At 33.1% G+C, this 19,296-nt stretch overlaps 2 protein-coding genes across 3 annotated transcripts; one reads left to right on the top strand and one right to left on the bottom strand.

Annotated features, from left to right (window-relative positions):
- Positions 1-1,286: 1,286 nt before the first annotated feature.
- Positions 1,287-3,654, bottom strand: LOC148629252 (ankyrin repeat and SOCS box protein 16-like). The gene is made up of 2 exons (XM_088546783.1): positions 3,590-3,654; positions 1,287-2,586 (listed from the first exon to the last, which is right to left on the bottom strand). Exon 2 carries the CDS (start codon positions 2,579-2,581, stop codon positions 1,313-1,315), a length of 1,269 nt encoding a protein of 422 aa, XP_088402909.1. The 5' UTR covers positions 2,582-2,586; positions 3,590-3,654; the 3' UTR covers positions 1,287-1,312.
- Positions 3,655-3,694: 40 nt separating this feature from the next.
- LOC148629251 (dimethyladenosine transferase-like) lies at positions 3,695-18,947 on the top strand. 2 transcript variants are annotated; one of them, XM_088546764.1, is made up of 11 exons: positions 3,695-3,972; positions 7,364-7,437; positions 9,840-9,926; positions 10,203-10,264; positions 11,624-11,767; positions 12,769-12,892; positions 13,144-13,236; positions 13,919-13,983; positions 14,540-14,603; positions 15,013-15,119; positions 17,787-18,947. In XM_088546764.1, exons 1-11 carry the CDS (start codon positions 3,909-3,911, stop codon positions 17,827-17,829), a joined length of 927 nt encoding a protein of 308 aa, XP_088402890.1. In that variant the 5' UTR covers positions 3,695-3,908; the 3' UTR covers positions 17,830-18,947. The 2 variants fall into 2 exon arrangements, with proteins under 2 accessions (XP_088402890.1, XP_088402896.1); XM_088546770.1 differs by having other exon boundaries at positions 3,699-4,687.
- The last annotated feature ends 349 nt before the right edge of the window (positions 18,948-19,296 follow it).

Raw genomic sequence — 19,296 nt, 5'->3', positions numbered from 1 at the left:
CATATCAAAAACTAACGACATAGCTTAATCGAAACTTTGTATAGTTTAAAGTAACACATCAGGGGTTAGGCTTATCCAATAGAACTGACATTTCAGAGGTAAGTAAAAGACAAGTGTTCTTATTCAGACAACTATTGTTTAAACTCATTGTCACATTCTACCTCGCAATTTCGACCTAGACGACATATTTTATTTTCTTTCAGTGTCCCTCAATAATAAACAAATTTGCCCTTTAATTAATTATAAAAAAAACCGAACTAACTAACAAACAAACAAAAACAAACCAATTGAAAACTACTGTACTATTTTTTTCTCATATACGTAAAAATCGTCAAGTGATGCTATTTGGAGTCTAAGCATTGGTCTTAGACAAATACCTCTTTAATGACTACAATAGTATATCACTTCTGTACAGTTCCAAGATACACCTCAGTCGATGCTTTGCCGTGTTTGTAGTCATGTCTGGTGTGATTACCACAATATCTGGTTGGCATTAGTTTGAGGGAAATATTACTGACCAACATAGGCGGATCCAAGGATCAAAGCAGTCCTCTTTTGCTCGAAAAGTTTGGTTGGTTATATACAGAACTTGAAGTCACTTGAGCAAGCCCTGCATGTATAAATTGGTCCATGGCCCTTATAGAAATTTCTGGATCCTCCACTGTTCAGTGAGTATTTAGAATATGGAAGCCACAATGCACTGGATATCTAGGAAATGTTTCTAAAATACAATAATATCAGGTTCATCTAGTAATTTTTCATGGAAGCCTAATGCTTCATGGAAGCCGTTTCTATTTTTACCTTATCTTATGTATGAGAGAGTACTCAAGGGAACGAAGGTTATAGCGGTAATCAAAAGAATGTAATCCAGGGACAAAGACCAGACATGGAAAACAGAAATACACAACAAAGAACATAAAGTAACTAAAATCATACATACAAAGTAACAAAAGTAAATGAGCAACTCGGACTCCTCTAAAATCTGGGAGCATGGACCAGGTTCACCGGTAGGGTAAGCGTCCTCTGCTTTTCTAGAAACACCCGCCGAGTTGCTCATAAAAAGTCAAGTCCGGGGTAGACAAACGAGGGAAGGAAAACTATGACCCGTTGAATAAATCAGTTATCATGGTACTGATGGATACACCATAACGATCCACGAGTTCATGATAACGACCATAAAACTTCTGTAGTGATGACTTCAATCTTGTAGCAATATAACATGTATATTTGTCATTAGACTTGAGTTCTAATGTTCCATTTTTATAAAAGAAAAATAATAAACTCGATCCTTAAAACTTCCTTTTAATAATCATCATTCGTAATATTTAGTGGTATCCGGAATAAAAACATCACAGAATTGCAAATAATTCATTAATTGTTTTGGTAAATTCAAAGAAGCACCGTCTCTACAGTTCAGTCCTAATGCTGTCCTAACACTAATTCTACACAGGTCTTTCAAATTCAACGGCTTGGATGTTACAAATTCAAGATAACCTAGCAAAGTTTCAAGGCGGTCCAAGTTGTCTGAATGATGCCTTTTGACCACTTCTATTGTTTTCTTCGTAACTGAACATCCAGCTGCAACAAATAGTTCAACCATACACATGAGAAGAGGAGGGTCTAAAATAGATGTCAAAGCGGCGGTCAATGGGGTCAACCCAATATCATCCAATACAGATACTGGTGCCCCAAACTGTAGCAACAGCTTCACTTTATCCACATCTAACTGTTGTGCGGAGTAATGGAGTGGTGTATCTCCTGTCAGGCTCGGTATAGTCACATCGGCTCCCCACGACAGTAGTTTCCTGATTACATTAATGTTAACAGCTCTAGTCATACAAGCAATGTGTAAGGGCGTGAATTTGAAAATGGACGTATTTCTTTCATTCACATTTACACCTAAACTGTTTAAATAATCCATCATATCCATATGATTGAATTCACATGCATAGCTCAAGTATTCACTCTCTTTTTTGTGTATATCTTCTCCGTGCTCTAGTAGAAGTTTAACAGCAGGAATATTCCCCCTGCTTACAGACATACTCAATGGAATGTTGTTTGGATAGTCAACTCGGCATCCATGCTCACCCAAGATTTTCATGAGATCAAAGTTTTGGGCATAACAAGCTCGCACTAAAGGAGTCTCCTCATCAATATCAGTGACATCGATTTCAGCGTGGTTTTGTAACAAACATTCAACAATTTCAATATTTTCACTAGAGCAAGCAAAATGAAGAGGAGTTTGACCCATGTTATCTTCGGCATTGACGTCGGCCCCAGAAGAAATAAGCTCCTTGACGATTGATGTGTTGTTTCCGCTTCTCATCTCTTTGTCACAAGCAGAATGGAGTGGTGTCCCACCATTTAAATCTGCAGAAAAATTGGCACTAGCCCCGTAACACAGTAAAAGCATGACAATGTCCAAATTATCTAGAGAAGAAGCTGTGCATAGCGGTGTTGTTGAATTAATATTAGCATCGAGTGAGAATGTGCTTTCGTTACTAGTTTCGTTCAGAAAGATCAGTTCTATTTGTTCTCTATCGCCATTATGTATTGCTGACAATAATCTATCTAAAGCCATTTCATCTGAAATCGAACAAGAATTCTATTTGAAATAGTACAAAGAGTTACCTCTTTCTTAACGTTGTTTATAAAGAGTAATCAAGGGAACCAAGACTCTAGCAGAAATCAAAAGAGTGTAATCCAAGGACAAAGACCATACAGAGAAAACAGACAAACATCAAAGAACATAAAATAATCAAAATATGTACAAAACAACAAAAGTAAATGAGCAATTCGAACTCCACTAAAAACTGGGAGCATGTGCAAGGTGCACCGGTAGGGATAGCGTCCTCTGCTTTTCTATAAATATCCCATATTCGACCTGCTACTAAGTATTTCATACCAGTAAGCCAGTAAACCAACAAAACCAGTAACTTTACAGTGGCCGAGTCCCTTGAAAGACCCTATTCAGGTTTTTTTTCCCTGAAGAAATAGTGAAAATCAGTGTGTTTAGTAAGGCAAAAATCATTTTATTAGCAGGACTGGGCTTTTTTTGGAAAAAAACAAACACGCAAAGAATATTTTTACTCAGCCGTAGACGGAATAAAATTATGACTTTAATTCTCCCCATTACTAACCATAAAAAAAATAATAACTCCGGTTGTTTTTGCGAAAAAAAAACTATTTTCGCACTTGTGTGAAAAAAATTAACAAAAATTCATACGCCACCTGACAAATAAAATGGCCTGTACTGCTTGAATTAAGCTATATTGAATCGCTTTCTGAGTAAAATTCAATGTCTTATCTGAGCAAATGGATCTGCCAATGAATATATTTAAGTGTCAACACGGAGTCCCCGGTGTCAATAGCAATAATGAATAACTATTCGTGGCAATAAGATAAACGTAAAATTTATAGGCCTGGTGCATGATGACGATGTTTCTGTTGTATTTTGCTGCATAATGTTGTGAAATTGTTCAATCAATGCTAATAAATGAATGGTTAGTAACAATTTTGCGTTAAAATTAGGTTCCTTTTAACAATCGACAAAAATGAGCACAATATTATCAGTGCAAATGTTACCTACCAAGTCACAAATCCAGTTCCGGATTTGAAAGTTTACCGAACTCGCTTCAGACTTTTTTCTATACGGTGTCAGGGTGAAACTTTTTTCCAACTATTTGTCCAGAGCATATTTCATTTAATGATAAACATGTTTTAATGGAAATCATGAACGAAATCATTATTTGCAGACTTATCAAGAACACTTAAAACTATGTAGTTACTAAATTGATAATATACTTTGTTCAATATATCTCTTTATAATTTAGGTCATACGGTTCCATGGTAAATTACAAGGACTCCGAAATTTTGTAAACAGTCAAAACACGTGTGTTGTCATTTTCATGAAAATGCCTAAAGAAAGGGTCGCCAAAAAGAGTAGGCAGCATCAAGCTGTTCAAAAGCAAGGTGTTTAACTTATTTTACTATCATCATGTGTTGTATAAATACCCGTCACTAATGACTAATTCTAAAAGAGCTTACTGCCCAAAAATACTGAGTGAAAATATCTTTAGCACTGGAGCTCGAACACGGGCTTACACTGTTTCTATCAAGGTGTGGTTACCTCTTGAGAAGAGAGGGAATGACCTCAATGATAGAAACAAGTTCGTTTGTCACGTGTTTTACAATTCAAAAGAATGTTTAGTGAATTGTAAATGTCGGAATCGAGAACATTACAGCACAGTTGATTATCTACAATGTATATCACCCAATCTTTCATGTGTGGCACCTGAAGCTTTCTAAAAGGGTTCTACTTTCATCTTCCTGTACAGTGCAGCAAGGACTGACATCAGCATTTTAAGAGCCTTGTCATATTGGGCAGGGTGAAGAAAATCTAATTTGCCCAAGTGAAAGTAAGGTTGTCCTCTACTAATAATCCATGTTGAAAATTCAGAGACTTTTACTTGACATTTGAGCAGATATCGTTTAACTTTTACTTGTACTTGTTTGAATGTCAATTTTTACTTGTCCCAGGCGATAGAACAGCTTTTATTGTCATACCCTGTACAGTCCTCCCCCGACGAAGTATTGTTGTTCAGTCCATGTCAAAAGAACATACTAGAAAACAGCATGAAAAGTGGACATGAAACACCGGAAATATTTTCCACAACTTCAATTTAATGTAGGTTAATACATTTTTGTATTAAAACAGGAACATGTCTCAAACAGTGTCCTAGCTAGGGCAAAATGGAGGGGCATCGTGCCCTGCCCCTATCACGCCCGCGCCCCTCTGCCCCTATTGATTGCCCCCTGAGTGTCCATTTACAATTATCTGAATGGCCCTTTAAGATTTCCACTCTTGTTAATAAATTACCCTAAGCCTATTAAGAAGTGTCACCTTTGTTAACTACATCCTGTCGTAAATTAACGCTCAGGTAAACTTCAGGTAATTATCAGTGATCAAACAGATGACCAAGGTTATTGGATAATGATTGACAAGTAGAAAATGAATCCCAGTTGGATCTATAACAATTTTATGGACAGCCAATCATTGGCTAATAATTAATTTTTACTGCACAATTAATTTTACAAATATTTTCAAGTTAACAAGTCAAAGGTTTGTAGATCTAATTTCAATATTTTTAAAAATTTTCTATATCTTCCACAGTAGAGGACATTTTCCATAAGTTGTAATTGCAATAGTTATAGGAAAAGATATTCCTTCTACTTACATAAGATTTTGATATTTAGTTGGAACAATATTGAATATTTGTAACATTTCATGCAACATTTCACCTCATAGTATGTCCTTATTTTAAAGAATCACTTGCCCTTATCACCACCATAAGTTAACATGCTCCCTCACTGCAATAATATTGACAAATATTGTCCTAACAACAACCTGATTATATTGAAAAGGAATTCTGAACTTTCTCAAAGGGGAACTTAAGGCTGGGTGCGTCTGAACACCACCTAGGCCGCCTTGGTGCACCAAGCTCATGAAACTGCACTAAGGACATGAAAGGACAATGTTATGAATGAAAAAAACATGCCATCGGATAGAATTTTTCATCAGTAAAACATTTATCTAATTTTTGTGTCAATATATAAAGTGATTTTGTTGCAATTCAGATTTTTCTGTTAAGGATTCACTGACACGTGCCACTGGCCAGTAATCCTCTGGCAATAAAATTAATGAACCATGAAGGAATAGTTAATCATGTCTGATACACATATAGCACCTTTTTGTTTATTCTGTTGTAACAGTATTTCGTTGTCTTGTTTTTATGGGTTAGTTACATTTAAAAGGTTTTTGTAATTTTTTTCCCCTTGCTTTTTTCTTTTTGGGTTTTTTGTTTGTTTCTTTATTAAATTATTATTTTACCTTTTTATTCTTTTTTTTTGTGGAAGGTTGTGCTCGTTTTTGTTTTGTTTTATTTCTTTCATTTTTGTTTTTGTAAGATAAGTAACGACTTTTTAAAAAAAAATCATTTATTAATCACTATCAATGACATGAAACTTCTAGTATATAAACATAAATAATACTAGGTTTACATTATCAATAAATGAATAAGTCTTAAATAGATGACGAGAGAGTTAGATGTGATTTCCCCATATAGTACTTCAGAAAGCGCTAACAAAAGTTTTTATGAAAAAATAATTATAACAGAACATCAAAGAAAACATCATTCGTTTTCTTATTAACACCCAATTATTAGTTAAATGATTGATAAGACCAATTAACAAGGTGATCAGCTACTACAAAGAATAGCAAGTGCCACACGTAAATATTAACTTTTATGTCTCTGTGTAGCATTTAATATATATAGAAAATGATCATATTTCATTATTAGAATTAAACAGTACATTTCATTCAATATTTTCATACATTAAGCAGTAAATATACATTGTATTATAATCTGTCAGGCTTCACTGGATTCAATCAACAATGTAATGTCAACGAAAGTTGGCACGTGCCAAGGAAAACATTAATAAATCTTTTATATTTATATTTACACCAAATTTGAAATGTACATTCTTTTATTTAAACTTTATCACATTGATTGGTCTTGGTGCTAATACAACTGCTCCTTTATGTCCTTAGTGCAATTTCATGAGCTTGGTGCACCAAGGCGCCCTTAGGTGGTGTTTAGATGCACCACTTAAGGCTTCAGTATTATATTTTCAGCTTATTCACTGCTATATATATATTTGTGTGTATGTGTTATATAAGATGTATCTGTTTTCTAAAAGCACTTGGTCATCTGAGAAAGGTCTTTCACAACAATAAGGGTGTCATGCATATCTGAATCATGCAGTCAAATTTACTCAGTTTGCAAATTATGATTCAACCCTCATTTTCAAAAGTTGGCAGGCAAGCAATAAGAATACAAATTACTTACTTAACACAAACATACAGAATCAATGTCCCTTTTTTGTTGAAAAAAAAAAATTCTATGTGTTAAAGTGCCCTCTTCCCTGCGCCCTCTCTATTTTCAAATCCTAGCTAGAACACTGTTAAACAAGTGTCTGATGCATTATACAATGTATAAATGAACTGAAGCTTTTTTAATAGTAAATGTAAGTCAGTAAATTCATAGTTTAATATTATGACACATGTTTATCATTGTACATGTATGTAGAATAATAAACTAGTTAATTTGCTTTTAATATTTTTCCTTAAGCCAGTTTTTTTAGTGTGTCCTGGGATAAATTTACCGCTTTTTTTACTCTATGTTCTAGAAATCTTTACGTACATGTAAACATGGCATTTTTATGCTAATACTCTTTGAGTTTCTTTGTGAATTTAAATGGTTGTAAACATATTAAGTGTATACTATTCTTTTATTTTATTTAGGTATTAATTTTAACAAAGATTTTGGACAGCACATTCTGAAGAATCCTTTGATAGTAGCAAGCATGATAGAAAAGGTACTATTATCAATTTAGATCATAGACTAGAATTGATATAACAGTCTCCAGAGCCTTAAGACTTGTGAAGCTTGTTAGCATCTGCAATTATCTTACACTACCACAGGAAAATATTCAGATAATTAGGTCTACTTTATAGGTATTTCTAGTATATTAAATTTAATTCTATGTTATTTATGCCAATTAACAAACCCAATAAACCAACTTTTACTGTGAATTTAATATGCGGTTTAATATTGGTTTGTATTAACAACGATCCAATTAAAAATAGTTGACCTCTAACCCTTACAGTTGCTGTTCTTTTCTATGCATTTACCCAAATAAACTAGTTGTTTACTGTCAACATACTAAAGTTGCCTATTTTTTTAAGATGCAATAAACCATTTGCTGTTTATCTAGAAATGGAAACCCTGTGAAGAGCTGCCTTCAGATATTTTATGCATGCCGGGATTGCCCTGGTGGATCCAAATATTTTCAAAAAAGGGGACAGTGGTTCCAATCAAGAAAGTTATATAAGAAAAGGGTTCCAGGCTTTTATTTTTGCTAAGTTCTTAGCAAAAGGGGTAGCATAACCCCTGAAACCAATCTGATGAATCAACCATTGTAGCATGTATTTTTATTATGGTGACTGTCTCGTGACATAGGAAACCCGGAGATGACAAACAAAAATGAAACTTTGCTTAGAATACGGCATAGATATTTTGATTATGCATTTCTCAGGAATGGTGTTGGTCTGTGGTCTGGTGATATTGAGTTTTGTAATAATCATTCTACAGTCGAACTTCACTCACTCAAACTCTGATGGCTCGAACACCTGGGACTTCTCAAACACAATTTAAAGTACATAACTTTTCTCCTATATAATCAATGCAAATTACCTTGGATTTCTCGAACACTTTAACTAACTAGTCAGCCCGGTCGGTTATAAATCTTTGAGAATAATCCTCACATCGAACTCGTCAGCCATTTTGTCAGCTTGGGTCATAAAAGGTGTGAAAAACTGAAACCCTATCATTAATCAATGTGTCATTCTAGATAATTACAGGTAATATTTAAGTCATCACTAATTTGGCAGTTTTACTGATTGAAGTTGAAGAATGTTCTGAAGTTGGCATAATTAAAGCATCAAAGAAAATTAGATGAAAACAAATTATTGACCAAGGAACTCAAACTCTGAAAGTATTTTGAAAGCAAACACATTATTTTAATGTCCACAAACCAACAAAACCTTCTGAAAGCGTATGAAAATATCTGAGAACTAACAAAACTTCGTAGGAGGTAAAAAATTTCTAACTACATGTATAAAGTAGAACTTGGACCGGCAGCAAAAATAATTTGGAAATATACTAGCTTCAATTTCTAGAATTCCTGATAACTTGAACATATCACAATGGTCCCTTGGAGTTTGAGCAACAGAGGTTTGACTGTATTTGGCTATTTGTTTTGATAATAATGATGTAGGTGCTCTGGGACTTTATAAGTCCATGAATAGTGTTTCCTGCACCAAACATAATTGTTGAAATTATATTCTTAGACTTTGGAGTTTATGTTGATGTACATGTATGTGTCTCAGGAACTTGGTGCCCAGAAACTAAGTGCTTTTACGTGAAACATAGGTGTCTTTGCCATAACTTGTATCACTTGAGCTCTAAAGCTTATCAATTGAGAAATGTAGCAAGTTGAGATGGACATTGTATTTAAAGACATGATTCATTTTAATGATTATGGCTTAGTTTTGAATGATTTGTCAGACAGTTTCAACCTGGAAATTGATAAATTGAATTTCAACTGGAAAATATAGAAACCGGGAAAATTTGTAGTTCAATTATGTAGTATGTCCAAGAGTTTAGTGTTCATTCATGTAAGTGTTTCATGTGAACCCACATCAAACCTGAATATAATGCAAACTGGTGCGCTGCTGTGATGCATCATGAATTTGTTTTTAAGTCCTTCATAATCAGAATGATGAATTTAGCAATATAAATCAAAGTGTTTAATATTAACTATTTACAACAATAAGCTTGTGTTAAGATATGTTTGAATTTGATCCCTGTACTTTCCTTTTATCCTCTATTTTTGCAATTTAACAATTATTTGAGGTGTATTTGAGGCATGAAAATTCAAACGATTGATATGAATTGATTCAGTACATGAGTACTTTGATTAAATTAAATAGATCCAAAGAAGTTTGTAACTACTGCCACTGTAAGAAACTTCTATAATTCTTCATTAAGTCAAGAAAAATTCATCCACAACCATATTAATAATTGCAGAATATATCTATAGATATGTATTGGAATATTTTCCATCCTTTTCTATTGCCACCTCAATAAAATAATGGAACCACTTGTATATCATTCAGTCAGAAGTGTAATGTATAACATTCTTTCATTTAATTATAGTCGGCATTGAGACCAACAGATGTAGCCTTAGAAGTAGGCCCTGGTACTGGTAATATGACTGTCAAGTTGTTGGAGAAGACAAAGAAGGTATCTATCGTAATTCTACATTCAAATCTTTTAAGGTGTTGTGAAGTTAAATGTTCGGACACTTGATGATATCGAGATAAGTTGATGCTTACTTTTATTTTTGTATAGATCATAAATGAAATTTACCATGATATATTTGTATGTCTGTGTTCAGAAAACAAACATTGATGATTTTATATGTACATGTTGATAGTCTAAGTCCTGTTTATCTCTTATTAAACATAAGATATGATGATCATATACATTAAGTCGTATTGTGTATTTTTCACATTAAAGGTTATTGCTTGTGAAATAGATCCAAGATTAGCAGCAGAATTACAAAAAAGAGTTCAAAGCACGTAAGTAGAATTAAAGTGTTAAGTTTATTATATGTTCTTTGAAAAAAAAATTTTAATTATCAAATTTACATCAGTAACATATTTTTCCAAGTTCATCTTTTATTTTTAGCTCACCTGGCGAAAGGCCAGGTGAGCTATTGCCATCACTTGGCGTCCATTGTCGTCGTCCTTAACAATTATATAAAACTCTTCTCCTCTGAAACAACTTGACTAATAAGAACCAAACTTGGTATGAATGATTCTTGGGGACTGATGTGGGGATTTTTGATCTGTTGAAAAACATGGCTACCGTTACTAAAAATAGAACATTAGGGTCAGACTGTAGTTTTTCACATATATTTCCCAAACCGTTAGGTTTAGTATAATTCTGACATGTTCTAAAAGTGTTCAGCATGATGAGATTTATCTCTGGTCAAATTTTAGTTTTAATCCATTAAGCCATTCTGGAGTTATTGCCCTTTTTCAGTGATTTTTGCTATTTTCAATGTTATTTCTTTAAAAAATCTTCTTTTTTGACATTATTTGACCAATTTGAACCAAACTTGTTATGACTGTTCCTTGGAGTATCCTGCATAGAACTGGTTTGGGGATTTTTGATCCATCAAAAAACATGGCCACTGTTACTAAAAATAGAACATAGGGGTCAAACAGTAGTTTTTCGCATATATTTCAAACCGTTACGTTTAGCCAAATCTTTTCAATTGCTGAAATGATCCTTATTATTAGGACTACAAAAGTCTTCAGGGATAAAAGTTGTCAGATGACTCCTTGTAAGAGCTCTTGCCCTTGAAAGGGTCAGTAGCTTGAAAACTATGGTAGATTAAAAGAAACTTTCAGTTGTTGAAATGAACCTTATAATAAGTCCTACCAAAGTCTTGGGTCAAAATTGTTGGATAACTGCTTGTTAAATATATTGCCTTTGAAAGGCAAAATTCAACCAGGTGAGTGATTCAGGCTCCTGGGAGCCTCTTGTTTCCTCTTCAGTTAGATTCATGTACAGTTACAAAAATCACCAAAAAATTGGTATTTCATGAAGTAGTGTGTAGCACCTCTTTTGACTGAAGGGATACACATGTAACATTATTACATGTACCAGTATTGCAGGACAAATCGATTCAGCTGAAGTTTTCTTGAAGATAATATTTTGTTATTTTTAACAGATTGACAGAATTGCAAAAATAAAAGCCAGCAAAATTTTAGTCCAAGTTCTTCTTAGTTAAAACTTAAAATCTCTAAAAATTGCCAACAATAAGTAACTTAATTTTAAATAAAAAATTATTTATTTAGCATCTGCAAAAACTACTATCTGAATAAAAAAGTCTGTTGTTATATGATACCATAGGTAACATTGTTTTACAGAGCTTACCAGCACAAGTTACAATTAGTAATTGGTGATGTCTTGAAGACAGAGTTACCTTTCTTTGATATTTGTGTGGCTAACTTACCTTACCAGATATCTTCACCCTTTGTATTCAAATTGCTGCTTCACAGACCTTTCTTCAGGTAATTCTCAAAGTATTTGTCACATGTATAGGTCTCACTAACCACTTCTAACATTTCCATTACTTTACATGTTAAAAAAGTAATTTTCAAAGTTTCACTGTGAATTCCCAGGACAAATGACATCTTAAAGTTGCATACTGTTGCAAAGCTTGGAAAATAAGGCTTCCAAAATCATTATGCTAATGGTACGATGATTGTAGAAATTCTTCACAAAATTTACTTGAATAAATAATACTGAAAATCCACATTTTTACCTTTTCTGCTAACTGACAGCATGGAGGCAAATTACTCACACATGTAAACAATATTCATATACTTTTGTAGTTAATTACATATATGATTTTAAAGTACACATTCTCAGCTTTATTTTGACTACTTTTAATCATAATACACACAAATAATGCACTTACAATGCATATGTCAAGGATCAGTGTGTTTTTGGTACTACATAGGGGTGGCCATTTGACCTGGAAGTGGTTAGTGAGACCATATGTATTTTTCTGGAGTTATGCTCCCTTTTCACTTAAAAAAAATGAAAGCAAAGCTATCTGCAGACTGACCTATGCTTTCCCCTGGATTACTATGCTACAATATCTGTGATCCATAGATCATCATCCTTTAGTTAGGTGAAGTACACATTTTAAATACAGATATTATCAATGTAATCTTTTAAGTTGCTTATGTGTCAGTTTGGTTTATGTCATTTTCATTTTTATCTTCACATAACTTTGACAACAATTCAGATCAAACATCATTTTTATAAAAAAAATTTTAGTCACTAATCTACCTGTACATGTCTTATCTTGGTTACCTGATGGGTGTGGTCTTTACTGATCAAGTTTTGGCTTACTGATCTGAAGACATTTTTGCCGAAATAAAATGACACAATTTAATGAAGATAATAGTAACTTTTCAGTTAATATGTCCAAGACTTTTTCACCAGATTACTAGATTACTAGGATTGTAGTGGTTTATTATTTTATACTTTGTGTTTTTGGTAGGTGTGCTATTTTGATGTTCCAGAGGGAGTTTGCACAGAGACTTGTTGCTAAACCAGGAGATAAACTATACTGTAGGTTGTCAGTAAATACACAGCTACTAGCCAGAGTTGATCATTTAATGAAGGTATGGACAGTCAGATAATTATAGGAGCTATATAATGTTTTATTTTTTTGTTTATTGGTGTAGATACTATTCTGTTTTCATGTCAGTATGTAAAATTGAAGAGCTAACCTGTAAGGAACAACATTAAGTCTCTTCTTAAGAAAAAAAAACTACTGAAAGCCCAAAAATAAAATGAAGGTGATTGTTTTGAGTATACTGACTATAAATTTGTATGATTTAAAATTGAAAGTATTATATTTTGGTTACTCCAGGTTGGGAAAAATAACTTCAGACCACCACCAAAAGTTGAATCAAGTGTTGTAAGGATTGAACCTAGGAACCCACCTCCACCCATCAATTTTCAGGTTGGTGTATTAAAGAATTATTATGAATGGAGGATTTCATGCAATGGAAGACAATTTTTAGATTAATGTGAAATGAATTGTTACATAATTTAATATGTGGTTAAACAGATAATAATGTGATTCATATTCTACATAGGTCATTTTATCAGTTACGATTTTCTGCGTTTTTGCAGATTTTTATGTTTCAAAAATTGGATTCAATATTATACTTTCGAGTATTTATTTGTTTACTTTCTCTGATGTATTTGCCAGTTCATATGTAACGTTATATGGGATATTAAGAATTTGTATAGTTCATCTCTCTTTCAAATTAAGAATGTAATGTCATGATTTAAAAAGTGATGTATATGTTTTTTTCTTTTCTTCTACACAAATAATCCTGAGTAAACTACATTTAAAAAATACAATATTGCAAAAAGTTCATGATATTTTGAGTCATATGGCAATATATGGACCAGTTGGTTGCCCCCAAAATTCAATTGACCTCATTTGTTTCAGTCCACATAATTCATTTGGGCAACCAACAGGTTCATATATTGCCATATGACCCTCAGTATCATGAACTTTTTGTTAATTATTGAACTAGGTATTTATTTACCTGCATTGTTGTCAATTTCTGCTTTCCTTTTGTTCCTCTGAAAATCTTCTGTTCTAGTGATTATTTTACTGTGTTATATTTCAGGAATGGGATGGTCTGGTTAGAATTTGTTTCTCCAGAAAGAATAAAACAATTGGAGCTGCTTTTAAGTATGTCCCTAAGCTTACAAAATATTTAATACCAAGAAAAAGAAGATTTTCAAGACACTATGGCACTTTTGTACCTTAATAGGATAGTTGTTTTAGAAACTTTCTCACAATTATTTGATGATTTTGTGAGACATTGAATCAGACAAAATGGAAAAAATTAAAGATGCATGCTAAAAGTTCATTGATCTAGCAATATACTTTTGTTCATGGAAGTTTTCACTATTCAAAACGAGGACTTATTGATCCCTGCATTACTAGATATATATTTGGACATTTTTCCATTGAATGTAATAAAATGAGAATTAAGGCAGAATTTTATGCTCATGAATGTTCATTTGCAGTGCATTTTAATGAAATATGGAAAATCTTGTCTTTTCCTTGATTCTGATGGTTCAAATACTCAGATTACACCATCATACCATGTCTCACCAGCTGTCTTGATTCTTACTTATTAATTATTCACATTATAAACAAGTTACCCATACATGTATTTAACTTAATGAGGAAATTATATTTGTAACTTTTGAACAATGAAAATATTTTTTTCTTCCGACAGGTATTCTAAGATTTTGGAACTGCTAGAGAAGAACTATAAAACCAGATGCTCCTTAAAATCAATAGTAAGTAGTTAAACAACACCTTAACATCATGGTTGAGAAATTATTATGTAATCTTAAATTTGAAAAAGTGAAACCAAAAAATGAAAACATTGTACTAAATATTTGGTTTTCATGAAGGGCTGTTCATTAAAATACATAAAGTACTGATTGAAGGTACCTTTTTTAAAGGGAGGCTATTATTTCCATACAATGATAAATTCCTATAGTTCAGGGTGCACTCTATTGGTTCCCTCCAGCCTTAAGCAAAGGGGAATATAGGTTTGCACTCCAATGTTGATGATTTACAGATCAATTGTATGGTTTTAAACAAAATACAGGTAAATTTCATCAGAATTAATAAATTAACCTAAAATATTTGCAGATGTTCAACTGATATATTGTATGTGAAGTTGTCGGGTTTTTTTTGCAGCCTGTGCCATCAGATTTTGATGTGAAGACAAAAGTTGAAGAACTGCTACAGAAAAATGAATTTGATAAGAAGCGTGCTAGAACAATGGACATAGATGATTTTTTAGGGTAAGTATCAGACCACTATAAAAAAAAAAAAAAACCCAAAAAATCTGTCATCCCAATGTCCACACATTAACTAATAGAAAAACAAGAAAATCTGTCAAGCCAATGTCAAGTCAATGTCCACTCATTAACTAAGTATACAACACAGTCTACTCCACTTCATCGCATATTGCTTTATTGCATATTTCGGTTATTAGCATAGTTTTCTCCTGCACAAAACCATTTCCAATGGCAGTGTTTTATTTACAAATTAGTAAGAGTTAATCAGGTAAATAATAAAATATGTTTCTTTTTGCTAATACAGCTGTTATTTTGTCAACATGTCATGGCCAGTCATAATTAATTTGTTAAATAAAGTAGGAATGAAAGAAGTGTTTTCGTTTGTGCATTATCAGTTTGTGTATTGATGCTCATCCAAGTAAAGACTGGTTTTCCCAAATTCTATTTTAAGCCTTCGGGTCATAAATATGTCAATCATATTTATTGTTGTAAAAACTAGATTATCATCAATCAGGAGGTGTTAATAATGGATTAAAAACATAATGCACATAAAAGACATTTTAAATGATTTCTAATTACATTAAAATAAACAAGCACCTAGGTCAACAATGACTTCTGACGACATGCCAAACATCACCTGATGTGAACACTTATAATGCAGCTTGGGGTATTTTTTGTCCCTTTTTAAATTCTTCCACTACAATGATTATCAGTGTAAATAAGGTGCCCCATACTGTCTACACTTCATAGGAATATATATCGAGGTCAATGACACGTATAATACACAACTATCAGTGTACAATGGTGACTGAACAGAGGAATAAAAACACACAGACCATTTCAAAAGCCCACAAACTGCAAACATTGATGAATATTACACTGAATCCTGGATGAAATATGCAATATGGGATTTTCTTTCATAGAAAGGTCAGAAAATTACTTGACTATTTATAGATGAGAAACACATGGTTTTACTTTTAAATACACACAACGTAAAGAAGGTCAATAAACAAAACATACACAATATATATTATTATTTATTGATAAAAGAACAATACAATGAGAAGGTCTATAACAATTAAATACTAGACCAGAAATGTTGAACAGTGATATCCCTTGTTGATCCACAGTATCGTTGTCTTACCTGAACTCACACCTCCTGGTAAAATCGTAATTTTGGTTATAAGTTTGTTTGTTTGTTGGGGTTTAACGTCTGAGCAGCAATATTTCAGCTATATTCAGACAATGAACATGAAATGGATGATAAAATGAACATGTAATGATCAAAAAAAGGATGGGTCACAAGGACAACAGGGTCGACAAATTTTAATTGCCAGTAGAAAAAGGGGGGATGGGTAAGGTCGGGCAATTTAGCCTCCTGTGGCGGAGCGCAAAGGTTCCTACTCCTATCGAATACCACAGCAGGGTTCTTTAACGTGCGAGGAACGTGGCATCTTTCCCAACACAGTGCACCACTATGGTTTGCGGTCAGGTTTTCCGTATTATAGCCTGACAACCCCAGCATCTAACATGCCAGGGGTACCCCATTCCACCACCTGGGGCACACATCTCAGTTGCTCTGTGGGCAGAGCGCCTAACCCCTGGCTAGGTTTCTGAGCACTATTTAGGCGCCTTTTACGACAAGCTTAGCGCTGCTGCAGGCCTATTCTTTTAAACACCCGGACCTGCACAGGGATAAGAATAGCCCGGTTGTTTGCATAATTTTTACTGGCAAATAGGCTATGCAAATAAGCGGAATCCACTGTATCAATTGACCCATCAAAAAAGAAGTTTTTGTTGCCCAAGCCTGAAATCAAACACAAGGATATGGCACAACTAAGCGAAAAATTTCAGTAAGAAATTTGTTCCTTTAATGAAGTCCACGTATTAAGAAATCCCCAAACCGAAGTGAAATTGAGTAAAAGAACCTTCACATTATGGAATATGAATTAATTAGAATGGTTTAACTTGTAAGATATTGCGTTTAGGGAGTAGAAACATACTACATGTATGGACAACTTATTAGTACTAGGTCAGTTTAATGTACTGTGCATACAATGCTAATGAATGATGTTAAAATGATAGAGCTGCTCTTTCCTTGATTTAGTGATGAATACCTGATGAAAATCCTCAGGTAGTCGATTGGACAATTGAAAAGGAGATTCTAGCTTTTTATCAATATTTATAGAAATATCTGATGATGGAAGTTAATATTTTCTCAATTGTATATGGTCAACTACACAAGGTAGAAACACCAACTCTATCCCCTGAACATCATCACAGTATGTACTGTAAATAGCCAATGTGTTCAATCATTAATACACTGATGGCCCAAAATTGGAGTGTAGAAACACAATAGAGTGATATAAACTCAATTTACAACACATGAATTACTAGCCCTGGCTTAGAGATACAACTTCTATAACTACATTGAAATACAATTTTCAAGGCTGTTCAAATTTAAAAAAAGAATTGTAGTAGTAAAGCCAACTTGTAATCATGATTGTAATAATAACTTAAGCATTATAACTAAGGCAATGGTCATTTTGAATAAAATGCTTGATTATTTTAACACCGGTAATCAACCCAAATTGAAAGTTTCCTAGGTATCCACTGATATATCAAGCTTAGATAAGTTATTTTTAATGTATTAACATTTTATTTTTGCAGATTACTGAACTGTTTCAACACAGAAGGCTTTCATTTCACCTGATACTGTTGTGATAGTTTAACAGGCTATGATTATTATGGGAAACTCACTCATGAACAGATGCTGGCCATAGACAAACAATTCTATCAATTTATTTCATCATGTGAGTGTGGTTGATATGAATGGATTTTTTTTTAAATGGTCTAGGAAAGATGATGATGCAACTTCCAGCATTGATTCAGAACTTTTTTGTTGGATTTCCAGGGTAAAATTATATTACCATGTGACTGATCAAACTAAAGATTTATTTAATCAAATCTTTTAACTCATTGTAAAATTGTTGGGTAATGTGTATTTGATAGTTTTCTTGGCTTATTATGTATTAATGGTCAGGGCAGGTAATTTTAGTCATCTGTCCTTCCGTGATAACCTTTCGCTCTCAATCATTTTTTCCTGGCATCTTTCTAAGCCCTTGTAGATATTGACAGAGCTAATTTATTTTGTATGCAAGTATATCTTAAAGAGTCAGATTTGTATTGCTGTATAGATTATTTTTATGCAATCAAATTTCATTACAATAAGACCTTCCCAGACTTCTATATGCTCAATGCAGATATTGAGATTTGATATGAGTTTGAGCTGACATTGTTGATACATTATTACATCAATTTTATCATGTGAGTTTGGAGATGACATTGCTGATACATTATGACATCAATTTTATCATGCCAGTGTGGAGATGACATTGTTGATACATTATTACATCAATTTTATTATGCTGAGTGTAGAGATGACATTGTTGATACATTATTATATTCATTTTATCATGTGAGTTTGGAGATGACATTGCTGATACATTATTACATCAATCACAACTGTTATTGTTATATGTCATTATTACATTGTACAGTGAAACATGTCTAAACTGAACAACACATAATCCAAAAACTTGCCTGAACCAGGCACTTTGCAAGTTCCTTTCCACCAATTTAAGTGTATTTTAAACCTGGGTGAACTACACACCTATCTTAATTGAACAAATTTTTAAATTTCAGAATTGTATGATTTAGACAGGTTTCACAGTTCAAAAAATAAAAATTCTGTCAAGTAATATTTCTGTTACACATATGTATCGTGTATATTAAAAACTGTTATTGAGAATAAATTTGTCAATAAACAAGTGTGCTTTTAAACATATGTAAATGCAACTTTTTTTCTTAAGTTGGAGTTCAATTCAATGTAATGTAAACCAAACAAGAGGCTCCCAGAAGCCTGAATCGCTCACCTTGTTAAAGTTTGTCATTCAAGGGCAATAAATTTTAACAAGGAGTTGCCCAACATTTTTCACTCAAGAAGACTTTGGTAGGACTATCATAAGGATCATATTAGTGATTGAAAGTTTCTTTCTATCTATTGTAGTTTTCAAGATATTGACTGAAAACTAAAAAAAAAAAAATCATTTTTCAAGGGCAACTCTTACAAGGAGTCACCTAACAACTTTGATCCCTAAAGACTTTTGAAGGCCTTACA

This window comes from Perna viridis, chromosome 1 (assembly GCF_037379345.1).
Source record: "Perna viridis isolate PV_CMFRI_1.1 ecotype Kerala chromosome 1, ASM3737934v1, whole genome shotgun sequence".
Classification (NCBI taxonomy): domain Eukaryota; kingdom Metazoa; phylum Mollusca; class Bivalvia; order Mytilida; family Mytilidae; genus Perna; species Perna viridis.
Note: the sequence above shows the minus strand (reverse complement) of the source record. Positions and strands in the feature narration are given on the sequence as shown.

Coding starts and splice junctions, on each gene's coding strand:
- LOC148629252 (XM_088546783.1), bottom strand. CDS start 2,581: ATGGCTTTAGATAGATTATTGTCAGCAATACATAATGGCGATAGAGAA.
- LOC148629251 (XM_088546764.1), top strand. CDS start 3,909: ATGAAAATGCCTAAAGAAAGGGTCGCCAAAAAGAGTAGGCAGCATCAA. Junction 13,984..14,539: donor ACAATTGGAGCTGCTTTTAA/GTATGTCCCTAA, acceptor TTCTTCCGACAG/GTATTCTAAGATTTTGGAAC. Junction 14,604..15,012: donor GATGCTCCTTAAAATCAATA/GTAAGTAGTTAA, acceptor TTTTTTTTGCAG/CCTGTGCCATCAGATTTTGA.